This window comes from Drosophila willistoni, assembly GCF_018902025.1.
Source record: "Drosophila willistoni isolate 14030-0811.24 chromosome 2L unlocalized genomic scaffold, UCI_dwil_1.1 Seg196, whole genome shotgun sequence".
NCBI classification, from domain to species: Eukaryota; Metazoa; Arthropoda; class Insecta; order Diptera; family Drosophilidae; genus Drosophila; species Drosophila willistoni.
In genome coordinates, this window is record NW_025814048.1 from 5,509,168 (window position 1) to 5,522,778 (window position 13,611).

At 33.4% G+C, this 13,611-nt stretch overlaps 1 protein-coding gene across 1 annotated transcript; it reads left to right on the forward strand.

Annotated features, from left to right (window-relative positions):
- The first annotated feature begins 480 nt into the window (after positions 1-480).
- LOC6640284 (A disintegrin and metalloproteinase with thrombospondin motifs 16) lies at positions 481-13,220 on the forward strand. Its single transcript, XM_023182176.2, has 10 exons — positions 481-879; positions 7,406-7,487; positions 7,772-7,888; positions 8,053-8,354; positions 9,917-10,737; positions 10,807-10,935; positions 10,994-11,243; positions 11,305-12,097; positions 12,166-12,894; positions 12,953-13,220. The coding sequence occupies exons 1-10, from the start codon at positions 709-711 to the stop codon at positions 13,045-13,047; spliced, it is 3,489 nt and encodes a 1,162-aa protein (XP_023037944.1). The 5' UTR covers positions 481-708; the 3' UTR covers positions 13,048-13,220.
- Positions 13,221-13,611: the final 391 nt, after the last annotated feature.

A 13,611-nucleotide genomic window follows, 5' to 3' on the forward strand; every position in this document is an offset into this window, starting at 1 on the left:
TGTCCTAATAAAAGAGTAATTCTTGATGAAAATCCGAGGTCATTAATACAGTCATATAGTAATCAGAAAGAAGATTGGAAAAACAAAAACGAAATGATCAGAAAATTGATAAATTTGGTGGGTCAGAGACCCAAAAGGGCATGAGTAGCTAAACAACATAGACTTATCTTAGAATTGAATATATTAAAAGTAAGGAGTGAAATATGTATACATACATATATAGGAACACATAGGAAAGAAAGAAGGAAATGTTGAAGAACCAACTTAACTCTTAATCATATTAATATGCCTCAAGTGGAAAAAAAACTTCATAAGGACTTAGCTTATTTCTATAAAAAAACTAAATTTGGAGTATTCTCTTTTTATCCTTCTTAGAATTAAAACATAATATCGATAATTTCATAAATCAACATAATAATTTACATTTCATAGGCAAAAGAAGGATACATCGAAAGTAAAGTGTAAAAACAAAATAATGATATTTAAAAAAACATAAGAGAAGAAAGAAAAACTCTTCATGGCGTGCATTTTGCTTAAAATTACCCAAAACCACAACAAACGAAATTAACAATTGCGTTTAAACTAAACTAAGCTCTGACAATAATTACTAAAAAAATATACATAAAAATACAAAACGGCAACATTACAACATTGTAAAAAACGAAAGACGAAAGATAAGCAACAAAATTGCATCGTTGTCGCATCGTTATGAGGGCAATTGGTGGGCCTAATCAACTTTATCAAATCTCAACTCTAATTACCTTGGCCACCTTCATCTCTGCCGTTGCCAGCGTCTTTGCCCCGATCCCATCAACCAGCGATGACTCCATTCACATTAAATTGCGTCGCCAGAGAAGTTTACTGTGGCATGGCATTGAGGTAAGTCAAATCAAACAAAATCGAATGACAAAATCTTGATCTTGATTTATGCTTGACAATTAATTGGCATACGTTTGTTATTAACCCACTCGGAGTTGAAAATTAATCATGCCACACAGTGCCAAAAGTGTCGTGTTAGCAGAATAATTAGTTTTCTTGTTCTTTTCTTTTCTTATATTTTTTACATTTTCATGACTCAACTTCATTTTACTCAGATAAGCCCATAAAGAAAGAATAAATACAAGTGTACTGAAAACAAAAAAAAAAAGAGAAACATAAATAATATTAGCATTTTGTGCCAATTTCTCTTGCGCTGCAATTGAAAACCTTAGGCGTTTAATGACCTCCGCACAATTAGGCTTTGAAAATCCTCAAGAATATCACTGGAAGATAGAAGACCACGAAGTTTCTATGCCCTTGCTGAAGGGAGTTTTGTAGAAAGTTTCGTCTCATTTTGTTCTGATTCTAATTCTAATTTGAAAGACATATTTATAATATATATAATTAGACTTATCAGTTCTTATTTTGATATAAGTATGTAGGTAATTCTATTATTATTCAAAATTGTTCTTCGAATTTGATGGGGCTTTGTGAAGAATTGTTAAACGTTAAAACTAATCAATAGTTTTTAAAATACCAAGTTTTCGAAAAGGATAAGGATAAGGACAAAAAGTTGCTATTTTATACCAAATTCATAGCAAGATTTAGTCAAAAAATGTAGTAATACTTCTGAAATCTTTTGAAAAACCGAAATAGTAAATCAAAACTGTGTTTTTAGCCGGCTTCAGGTCAATAAATCTTACTATTGATCTTAGATTATATATCATAGGTCAATAAATCTAAGATCAATAGTAAGTTTTATTGCCCTGGAGAAGGCTAAAACCCAGTTTTGATTAACTTCAATAAGGTCGAAATCAAGACAAACAACAAAAGAATAAATTTGTATATTTTATAGATGAATTTTTAAAAAATTTCAAAAGTCCTACCTGTTGTTAAATACATAATATGATTATTCAGAAGATTGCCATCATTCAAAAAGACTTTTAATTAACAAAACAAATCCAATCAATTGGAAATTTCTGATCAATATACATATATGTCTGTCTTTACAACTCATTTGTTAGACTCTATAGAAATTGAGCATACCCGAAATTTTTTTTGTAAAGGGTATCATAAACGAAACAGTGTGTTTGTAATTGGAAACCTCTACATCATACGACATGTTGTCAAATTACAACACGTTCATACTCTCTCTCTCCCTCGCCTGACTCAGTTTTGGTTTCCTTCGGGGGAAAACGGAGAAGAATTTATGGGTCGAAGCGTCTCATGGTCTCTGCAAAAGTTTTGCAGCTGTCTGGAACTGGGAACTGTCTGAGGAATGGCATCACACATGAGATTTAGCGGGAATAGGAAACTAAAACTATTTTGTGTCAGCAGACTCACATTGAATGACAAATTGTCAAAATGTTGCAAAACGTACTTTTTATTTCAGATTGTTTCATAATTATAATATAAGTGAAATAAATAAATGATGATCCAATAATATATGTAGATGATGACAGTTCATTATAGAAATTTATAGGTACATATTTTATCTTCAGAATACATTTAAGATAATTTGAATTGTGTTTACCAAAAGACTCTTGGAGGGGCAATATAAATTTTAAAAATAATTATTGGATTTTTTTTTTTTGAAATGGCTTTGGAATAAATATTTGTTTTAAGAAACATTTTTTGCATTGACTTTTTTTTTGAATATTCCTTAAATATATTCTTTATTTTATGATAACTTTTAACTTAATTAATATGATAACTTTTTCTTTTATTGTTATTTGCGATCTATCCTAAATGGACATTAAGCAAATATTGTCAATTTGATACCTAAAATTTAAAAAATACTATAAAGATTTTTGAAAAAACTTAAAAAGTGAAATAAATAAAATATATTAAATTCAAGAAGTGTTCTTAAAAAACTTTTGCGCGAGAAATGTACAGTGTTGGAAGAAATAATAGAAACGGCATACAATTTCCTTTTTTTTGAGTCTATCTTTGGCAAAACACAACTTTTTTTTAAGCTGAATGTTTTTTTTTAAAGACACTGTTGCAAGCAACAAAAAAAATAATGTTTTATGTTTTTTGAAATAAATTTAATACAAAAACAAAGGCATTTATTTTCCCCCCCTTGGAAGATAAAATAGAAACGATAATTTTATTAATACAAAATATATTTATGTACATATTTGAGACCTTTTTTTTTGACTTTAAATTCTGATTTGAATCGATTTTTATTTAATGTTGGTGAAAACTTTTGATGTGTTAATTTGTAGCGTTGAATTTGTCATTCTGTTAAGATGATGTAAATAGTAAATTAGATTTCCCGACGAATGAGATATTGTCCATCAAAATCGGATAAACAATAGATAGACTTCGTTGCCCTGCAAAAAAGGTTTTTTTTTTTAAAGATGTGTTTTCAGCAGCCCAACTATTTCCCTCTCTTTCTTTTGATGCAAAATGGCGCTAAGTAGGTAAAAGGGACAACGTTCGCCAGGCAAGCAACCAGAAGATGCAGTAGGTAAAAAATAATAAAATTGTTTAACTAGTTTTTATTAAAAATAACAAAACAACTTAAGAAATTTATTGCTGCCACTGTATATTAGTTAAACAAATTATAGTTTTTAACAAAAAGGCTCAAAAACTTTATTTTTTATGTATATTTCAATAGTTTTTTTTTTGCTTTATTATCAAAATGTATACATAAACAAAAGGAAACTACAAAAATCGTGACTGCAAAAGAAGAATAAAAAAAATAAACAATGTTTAAGGTTAAATTGTTGTATCAAACTGTAACTATACATAGTTAGATAGATAGATCGTATAGATCAGCTGTTCCATAATTTTTTCATAATTTTTTAACTTTCACAGTGAATTAAAAGCGTTAGAACAATTTAAAAGTTTTTAAAATGCTCCAAAAAAATTACCTAAGATCGGCGGGAGACTTGCCGAATCTCTGAGAAGAAAATATGTAGAAAGATACATAACATAACTGCAGGAGGTCAGCTGAAAAAAAATATTTTTCATTAAGAAAAAATTATAACAATGGAAATATTATAAATTCACTCTGTACAGTGGGCCAAAATAAGCTTATAACTACTAAGGTTTGAGAAGGCAACAGGGAAAATATTAGAGAATATTACTTAATAAAATAACTATTCCAATTGAGCAGAAGTTTTAGCAACATTTTTTTACCATTAAAATATCTAAGATAATTTAACTATAGTTTAAACTTTAAAATTATATATGACAATTATTATATTTACAATTTAATTAATTAAGTCAAAATATTTGGCACTTATGACAGAGTCTACACAAAATTTTACTTCAAGAACTATAATGTAATTACTATATGTAAAAATCAAACATTTTCATTAGTTTTTTTTTAGATCTGTCACAGATCAAGAACAAATGTTCACTAAGAAAACGTAAAAGTTAATCAAAAATGGCTAAAATACCAATATCCCAATATTTTGAAACTAAACTATGCTTTGCGTGTATAAATAGAAGCTTGTTAAATTAAAATTTGAATTAAAGTTTAATTTGTAGATATTGTGAAGTGTAACTCATACCTTTACGGTGTCTGACTATAAATCATGACCAAATTGGGTATAATCTTGGGATTGTATCTATATACATATGTATGTATATTTTCTCGTGCATATGTAATTGGTTAGCAATTTCATTTAGCCAAAAAGTGTTTGCTTCTCATTTTGTTGGGCAAAAAGTTATTGACCCAAGTTGTTGTTGTTCTTGAGACTTCTTTCACGCTATGTGAGAAGTTTCAGGGCAAGGGGGAGGGAAGACCTTTCGCTTGGTTGCGTTACGGACTTGACTTGACTCTTCTTTTTGCTTCTATCTCTCCTTTTTGGCATTTGGCTAGTTCACTCGTTTGTGATATAATTTTCGTTTGTTTTGCTCTTTTATTTAGTTGTCTCTTTTATTTTAATGTTGTTTATTTCTTTTTTTTTTTGCCCATTTCGTTTGTTGTCCATGGGTCACGCAAAATTTCATCACATAATCGGGCGGGGGAAGCGTTTAACTCGCTCAGAGATGCAGTTCACTTCAACCAGGCATTCTCCCCTCTTTATTCTCCATCTGTCTGTCTATCTGTCTCTATCTGTCTCTTTCTCTCTTTCAGTATAACTCTCTATTTGATTTTTATTGCTGTTGTTGGGCTTTTCCGGCACTTGATCTTTTGTGCAAATGTGTTTTTTTTGTTGTTATTTTCTGTTGCCCTTGCAGTCAATTAGTGTCCATTTCATTGGACAATTGTTGGCAACACAAAAACGGGGAAAAAAATATATAAAACTGTTTTTCTAATTTTTTTTTTTCGTTTATTGGGAAAAGAATGAAGTCAACAATTGCGCAAAATTTAGGTAAAACGAAGTGAATGGAATCTATTTCAAAATTAATACACTTCTAAATGAAGGTGAAGTTTTTTAAGAGTAAGTATATATCTCGGTCTAAGAGAGTTGTGATTTCTACTAAATTTATTAATTTATTATTTTAAATTTACATTTTTTCAAAAGAATTAATTAGATTAAATCAGAAAAAGAACCTTGGGTTTTCTTATGTCAACTTATCTAAGGAATAAAATGCAGAGAGTTTCTTTAGGGTTTCTTTTTCAGTTTTTTTACTCTCCTGAATTCAAAAATTCATATCAAAAAACATTTAGTTAACATTTTAGAAACCGGTCTAATGTTTTTTTTTTAAAGTAATGTGATTATTTTCTTAATGGAGTTTCTTTAAAACCCTTTTCTTCGAAACTTAACTTAAGCAACTTCTTTAGTAATCATATGATTAGGGATTTTAGTCGTCGATAAAACTTAATTTCAACCAACACATATGTATGTACATATGTATCTTTAGTAAGCTATGTATGTAAGTAAATTGGTAAGACAAAAAATAAGAATCTTGAGCGGTGAAACTTATCTTCATGAATCTAGTATGTACACTCCTCATCACTTGAATAGGACACATCCAACGTATCCAACCAATAAAGCTAGCAGTCCATTTTTTTTTAAATTAAAGATTATTTAATAGTTATGTTCTAAGCAAATGAAAAGCTTCATAAAACTGCTAACAACATTTTTTGAAGGGATTCATACAAACTGGCCAGATAATTCAAAGAAATGGAACTCCAAGCCAATTTGATTGCTTTAATTAATTCCGGAACACTTGAATATTGTTTTCCTGAACTATCAATCTGACGATCTTTTAACCTTTTAATTTGTCTGTATCTGCTAATTTCCTTTTTCCATTTTTATTGTCATTGACATATACATTTAAAGTCAAAGAAAAAAATTTATTCCAAACCGATTTTAGGCATAAAAATATAATGGAAAACTATTAGTAAAATGTTTTTAGCTTAAAGCCAAAACAAATAAAAAGAATTGACTTTTGCATGAAAATGTTTGAAAAGTAACAAAATTTCAAAGCAAATCTTTTGGGTTTTCTACCAAAAACCTAATGAGCCTTTGCAAATATAAGTCTGTAAGATCATTGACCTTTTATAGATTAGAAAGACTTTTAGATAGTTTGACAAATACATTTTGAAATAAACAAATGAAAGTAATTGCTGTGCACTTTAATAGTAAACTTAATGGACCTCAAAAGCAAAACATGAAATTTTCTCCGGAACTTCACTCAATTGAATCCTGGGGAAACGTTGGAAAGTTAAGCTCCATATAATATTTTTTCTTTTTTTAAATGATCTCAAAGAGCTAAATTAATTAAATGATCTTCATTTCACTAAAGTGCAAAAAAGTGGTACAAAAATTCTTGGTTAGCTCTCTCTCTTGGCTTTTAAAGATTTTCTTGCTTTCTTATGTTTCTTGGCCATTTCCGTAGATGCCACAATTAGTTCGCCTGTCTGCCTATCCGCCTCTTTTCCACACATAACCCTATTACAATGATTTTTGTTGCCTATAGTTAATCATAACAACAATTTGTAACACCTTCGTCTCAATTGAGAGAGGCGTGGGCGGAGCAGGCGAAACACTGCTCTTTATGCATCGTTGATTACCGCAAACAAAAGCAGCAACAGCAAACAGCAAAAAAAGTAAAAAAGAAAAAAAAAAATACACACAGAAAATTGGTTACAACAAATTAAATTAAATAATCGGAGCGCACGCACTGCCAAAAGCTGTAGATATAGTGCCTCGTTTTTATATCTGTTCGATCGATTTCGGTTTTGCTCTAGTGACCCATTAGACCAGTTTTTGGTTTTTGTTGTTGTTGTTTTTGTTTTGTTGGATCTAATCTTTGGAGCAGCTGTCTCTGAGCAACACTAATTGAGGTTTTTTTTTCTTTGTGCCTAAGTGAAAGTGTTTTTCCAAAAACTTGGAAAACAAAACCCTTTTATATTTGGTAGACTTTTTCACGGTTTGTTGCCTTTTGTTACACTTTCCGCTTTGCATATTAAACATCTTGATGACTTTCTATCTTCTTTTGCATTTATTTTCTTTGCCAGCTGGATGAGAACAAGCTGCCAGACCTTTTAATGGACCATGAGAGAGCTTTGATCTTTGGCCTAAGATCAGCCAAGGAAGAAGGTATGCCAACTAGATTCTAAGTTAAGTCGATTGGAAAGATAAATATTGACATACATAAGAACGGGAAGTCAGTCAGTTGGGGCCTTAAACATATCATTAAGTAAAACTATCGAATGTTAAACTTGAACTATTACCTTGTGTAATGCCTTTTGGGCAAAAGGCAGAGGAGATGACGTGGTGTTGTGGTCGTGGTCGTGGTCGTGGAAATCTGCACAGTTGTTTATATTGATCCAATAGTGAATTGCATTCCTCTTCTTTCTGACTATTTTGTGTTTACCTTGCAGCGCCCGAATTCAAATTGGTGCACTGGGCACAGCATGAAAAGAAGACCAAGAAGGCGGTGGAGAAGCAGCAACAGCAGAGGCCAAAACGAAGGCATTCACGCAGTATTTCAGTGCAAGGTAAATAATTCAATATCCATATAACCATTCCACCATTCCATTACACGCAGCTGCAGGCCACCGGCAACAGCAGTTCTCGTGCTGCTCCAGTTGCGGTCATTATGCGAATAGTTTTTGTTGTTGTTGTTTGTCTTTCTGTAATTCATTCAAAATGCATTCGACAGCAACCAATGTGGATGTAGATGATGCTAATGATGATGATGATGATCATCATCAACACACTGGAGGAGCCGACAACGTCGATGAAATGTCGAAGGGAAAACAAAGCGAGGGGGATGACGATGTGGAGGCCAAGCTGCAGCTTCAACAGTCACCGCAGCTAATTGACGATGCCTTCATCTTTATTAGAAGTACGCCAAATGGTACAGAATTTGTGGAGCATTCATCAGAATTGTTAAAGCAGCTGGAAAAGTGTTTCTATCGTGGTCCATCGGCGGCTGTCAATTTGTGTGAAACGGGCAGTGTGGTAAGTGGATGGGTGCACATTTATATCAGGCAACTTATATAATTAGACTTTCTTCTAAAACATTAGAATTAACTTAAAATTTTAGCGTTAAGTATACAGGTTTAAAAATTTCGGACCCAGGTAGGCAAACATGTTTTTCTGTGTATTTTCGCTCACTTAATTCAAATCTGTTGCCCGTTTCCCGCCATCTGTTTGGGTCAAAAACCTTGTAAGCCTGTGATATTAAAGAAGACTAAACTTATGCTTTAAAAAATAAAAAGCAGGATTATACTCAACAAAACAGGTTCTAAATAGACTCTGCGCTTTTAACAATTTTTTTTTAAACTATTTCAAAACTTTAATAATTTTGTTTTATAAGTCATCATAAAGTTTCCAGTAGACAAAGCAATTTACATAAAAAATATATAGTATAAGTTTAGAAACTAATTTGAAAGTGATTTCATCAATTGGACTATTATACGGTTTTTTCTAAAACAAAATTTTTAAGAAAAAAAATATAGTAAAGGTTTAAAAATCCATTGGAAATTAATATGTTCAATTGGACAGTTCTATATTTTTTTTAAACATAAAAAATTGAACTGCGTTTTTAATAGAACTCGAAAGTTTCATAGTTTGAAATTTAAACGAAAATTTTCGAAGAAGTTTTTCATTAAAACTAACGAACTTTCTTTGTCAAAGTTTTTAAGAATTTAATTATGGGCAAGTCTTTGGGAGCTTTGTGTTGAAATATTAAAACAATCATTTTTTGGTACAATTTTTCTCTTAAGTTTAAAATTTAAAATTTTATATTTAAATTTTGTTCATGAAATGAGATCTTATTATTCTCAATAGCAACATCAGAGATAGCTAACTTATCTAAATAACAATTCAAAATAAAATCATTTAATAACAATTTATATGATCTATTATCAAAAAAAATTAAATGAAATATCTTTGAAAATATGTTACAAATTATAACTATTCATCATTTTGATGAAGTGTCAAATCAAATCAACTCTCAACACCAAAAGCCAGACATTAGGCCAGACACTCGATGAAAGCAACCGAACATTTTATAATCTTTTATTCATTTGTTATGATGATTGATTAATGGTTGTCCCTCTACCCATTCGTAGTTTCATAGGTTTTTTATCTGATGACAGATCGTAGTTGCCAACTATTGCCTATTAGTATGATGCTAGTTGCATTTGTCAGCTAAGTTTAAGAAGAAGAAAAAGTTTCTTAATGTTGTTGTACTTGTTTAAATGCAAAACTAAATATCAAAGAGTTCCTTAAACTTGAGATTGAAGGTTTGACTGATAGTGCCTAAAATAGTTATTTTTAAAAGTGAACCCTGGAGTGAGACCACCGAGTGAGAACGAGGTTGTTATAAGGACCACTTCGACATCTTTGAACCCATTTTAGGTATTAAAAACAGCCTCATTCGGCAGGGGGGGGGCTGATTTATATATCGGGATGACATACTAAATATATTGAAAACCAATGTTAGCTTTGTAATTTATGAACTTCATGGATAAAATTAATTAACTCTAAATTAATTTTTATTTTCGGGGCTCTTGCAGCATGGCGTCTTCCAGCAGAATGCCAGTGATTTTGTGATCCATCCACTGCCCAATCGATTTGGTGCTGGCCTCCATGTGATCTACCAAGCACGATCTCTGCCGAATAGCAACAACAATAATGTAACGCCTGAAGATATTCCCGTGCAATTTGAACCCGATCTAGAGGAATTCAATGAACCGAGACAAAGTCGTCGACGATCTCATATGCAAACGAAAGTTCAAGGTCTACGCTTGAGATTTCAACCGAGGCATCATCATGGAGCACAGCATCGGCGACGTCGTCGTCGTTACATAGGGCCACCACCGCGACGTTGGCCTGTGCCGGAGGATCTTAATATTGAGACGGCCATCTTTACGGACAGTCATCTTTATAGGCATATGGAGAGGAATTTCGGTAACAAAGATGCGGAAAGCAAGCTCATACAGTATGTACTGACTATACTGAACGGAGTGCAATTGCTCTATCATCATGCCACATTGGGTAGACGAATTAATTTCGTACTAAAACGTTTGGACGTTTGGAAATACTCGAATCCACCCGATTTAGAACTCTCTCGGGATGTGGACACATATTTGAATAATTTCTGCAAATGGCAAGAGAAATTTAATCCAGAATCAAATAACAATATATTGCATTATGATCATGCTTTGCTATTGACCGGTTTGGATCTTCTGACAATAGGCAAAAATGGCCAGGAAATGAGTCAAGTTGTGGGCTTGGCTCCCGTTTCGGGAATGTGTACAGCGACGTCGTCATGTACGGTGAATGAGGGCAAGAATTTTGATAGCGTTTTTGTGGTAGCTCATGAAATTGGACATAAGTGAGTGTTTGCTTAAATAGAGAAAGACAGATCAGTTTTCTAAAGTCTATTTTCTTTTTCCTCATTCAGTCTGGGTTTACGTCACGATAGCCAAGAGAATCAATGTGATTCTTCCATGCATATAATGTCACCGACCTTGGGACGTGGTAAAGTCACTTGGTCAAAGTGTTCCAGGGATTATTTAGAGCAATTTTTAACGTAAGTTTTTGAGAGAAAATCAAAATTAAAACTATAATTTCGTTATCAATTTTTACAGATTACCTCAAGCAGATTGTTTATTTCAAAGAGGCAATTTAAAGGGTCATTTGGATCATACAGCTAGTGGCAAGTTGCCAGGTGAAATCTTTGATGCCAATCAGCAATGCATGTTAAAGTATGGCAAGGGCTCGGAAAGGGCCACTCAACAGAGTCGATCACAAATCTGTCTTGATTTGCATTGCCAAATTGAACGTTTTACAAAAACCTCGCATCCAGCCTTGGAGGGCACGGAATGTGGCGATAATATGGTAAGTTTTTCAAAAGAAAGTTATCGATAAGTACTGAATTTTCTGGTCATTTCCTCTGCAGTGGTGTCGTGGTGGTATTTGTGTATTTCGACGGAATCCACAACATTCAAGCGGCTTCAATTCGCTGAGTCAACTGAGTGCAGCGTCCTCGGCGGCTGTGGGTGCTGGCAAGGGTTCGCCGAGTCATGACAAGGCCAGTTTTATGGAATCTAGCACAAGTATGAGTCAACTTTTGCATATGCGTAACGATTTGCCAGGCATCTCCTCTTGGAGTTCTTGGAGCGAACCGGGTGCCTGTGAATCTGGTTGCCTTTACGGACCATCACAGCGTTTGCGTGAGGGTAGCACGGGTTTGCGTACATTTAGCCGAAGTTGTCTCAACTATCATCATCGTTGCATGGGTCGGGATCGACGCTTTGAGAGTTGCATAGCCAAGAATTGCTATCATGTTCCAGTGCAAACAATCAAAACGTATGCCTCACAGGTTTGCCAGAAGGCAAGAAAATCCGACAGTGAACTAACTGGCGAGGGTCAACAGTTGGTATCAACTGTCGAGGAATCGTGTAAGGTGTTTTGTCTAACGAAAAACAATAATACCAAATCACGTCGCTGGATTTTTCCCGATGGCACAACATGTCGTACCAAGTATCATACACAAAATGATATTGGCTATTGCATCGCTGGACGTTGTGAGATCTTTTCATGTGACAATTCGACAACGAATTTCTTTAAAATGGATAATACATTCTGTGAGGATCGCTTTCCCCGCAAAGAGGAGTCCAAACAGCAGTCCACCTATAAAAGATATGCGGACAGGCAAATTGGTATAACGCCCAGGAATCGAAATGAGAATGGTAGACCTAATCTTTGATTGAACTTGTGAATTTGACTTACTAATACTTTCTTTTTGTGTGTTTTACAGAAGTAACCTTTCCTGTTAGTTATCCCAGAAAATCATCGTATGACAAATATAAAAATCACATAGAAAGAACATCTCCGCCGGCATCTCCACCTCCACCTCCCATGCCGGCGCCAGCTTCATTGGTTTCATTGGAACGGCAGAAGCATGATTCGGAATGGCTGATCAAATCTGGTTGCCATTCCAATTGTATGACCGACTCGAAGGGCATTCAAGTGGTCAGTTCACGGTATACTGGAGCTCAGAGCTTTCAACTGTGTTCTCATAAGTTTAAACCATGTGAAACTTTGCAAACTGCCGCCGAATATGCTGAACAAACCTGTGCCCGCTACAAGATGAAAGTGCGTGGTCTATCTGGCCATGGAGCACAAATCTCGGCCAGCATAGAGGAACCCGATCGTAGTTGTCGTGTCGGCTGTCAGGATGAGTTTATCAAGTATCGATATTTTTTGGTCAATGGAAATAGTGGACATTTTCCTCTCGGTACGCGTTGCTCGCAAGTTCATCGCAGATATTGTGTCTATGGCAAATGTTTGGAATTCGGTGAGGATAATTTACCATTGCAACAATCGCATATAAGTCTGGCTTTGTTGCGAAGTCGCCGAGATACGCGGACGAGAAAAAAACGCAGTTTTCTCTACTACGAACCCGTCAATATAACAGAGACCATTACACAAGATTTTCTCAATAGCATTGTGAGTAATCTTATGGACATTGAAAGAGAACCAATTGGTAGGTAAATCGTTATAATAAAGTTAAATATTGATTTCTTAATCGTTTCTATTTGCAGAACTTTCACCTGATAACATCGAATTTACCCAACCCATACACATCTCCATGGACGAACTGAATAGCCACAATAATTATAATAATAATTATAGCTGATAGGTGGGGGGAAAGCCAAACTCAAAGATATCTCCCCCCATCCACTGCTCTCCTGCTCTCTAAAATAGTGCTCTAAGTCTATGTAGCTAACTTATTCTTTAAGCTTTACGAACATTTCAACAAACAATTATCATTAGCGCCTAAGGCAATAAATACAAATATTTAAACAATTATATAAATATCTATCTAAATTTGCTAGGGGGTTGGAAAATATTGACTTTAACTAATGCTTCAATTGGTTCTCAATCAAATCATGTTTCTCCCATAGCATAAGAATATCATGTATTTATATTCTTTAAGTCGAATTATAAACATTTTGTTTATGGAATAATATATGTATGTAGAAATTCAGGAACCTTATTTGCTGTATTAAAGAATGATCATTCATTACAACATTTAGACAATTGCCACCCATGAGGTTTTAAGGACGATCATTTAAACACAATTTACATTTTAAAAGCCCTTTCAAATGATATCTTTTACTTTTGTCGTGAGATAAACCCTTTGCTTTTTCAATTAAAAAATTGTGAATGGATATAGACTCAAAATAGTTGAATGACTTCC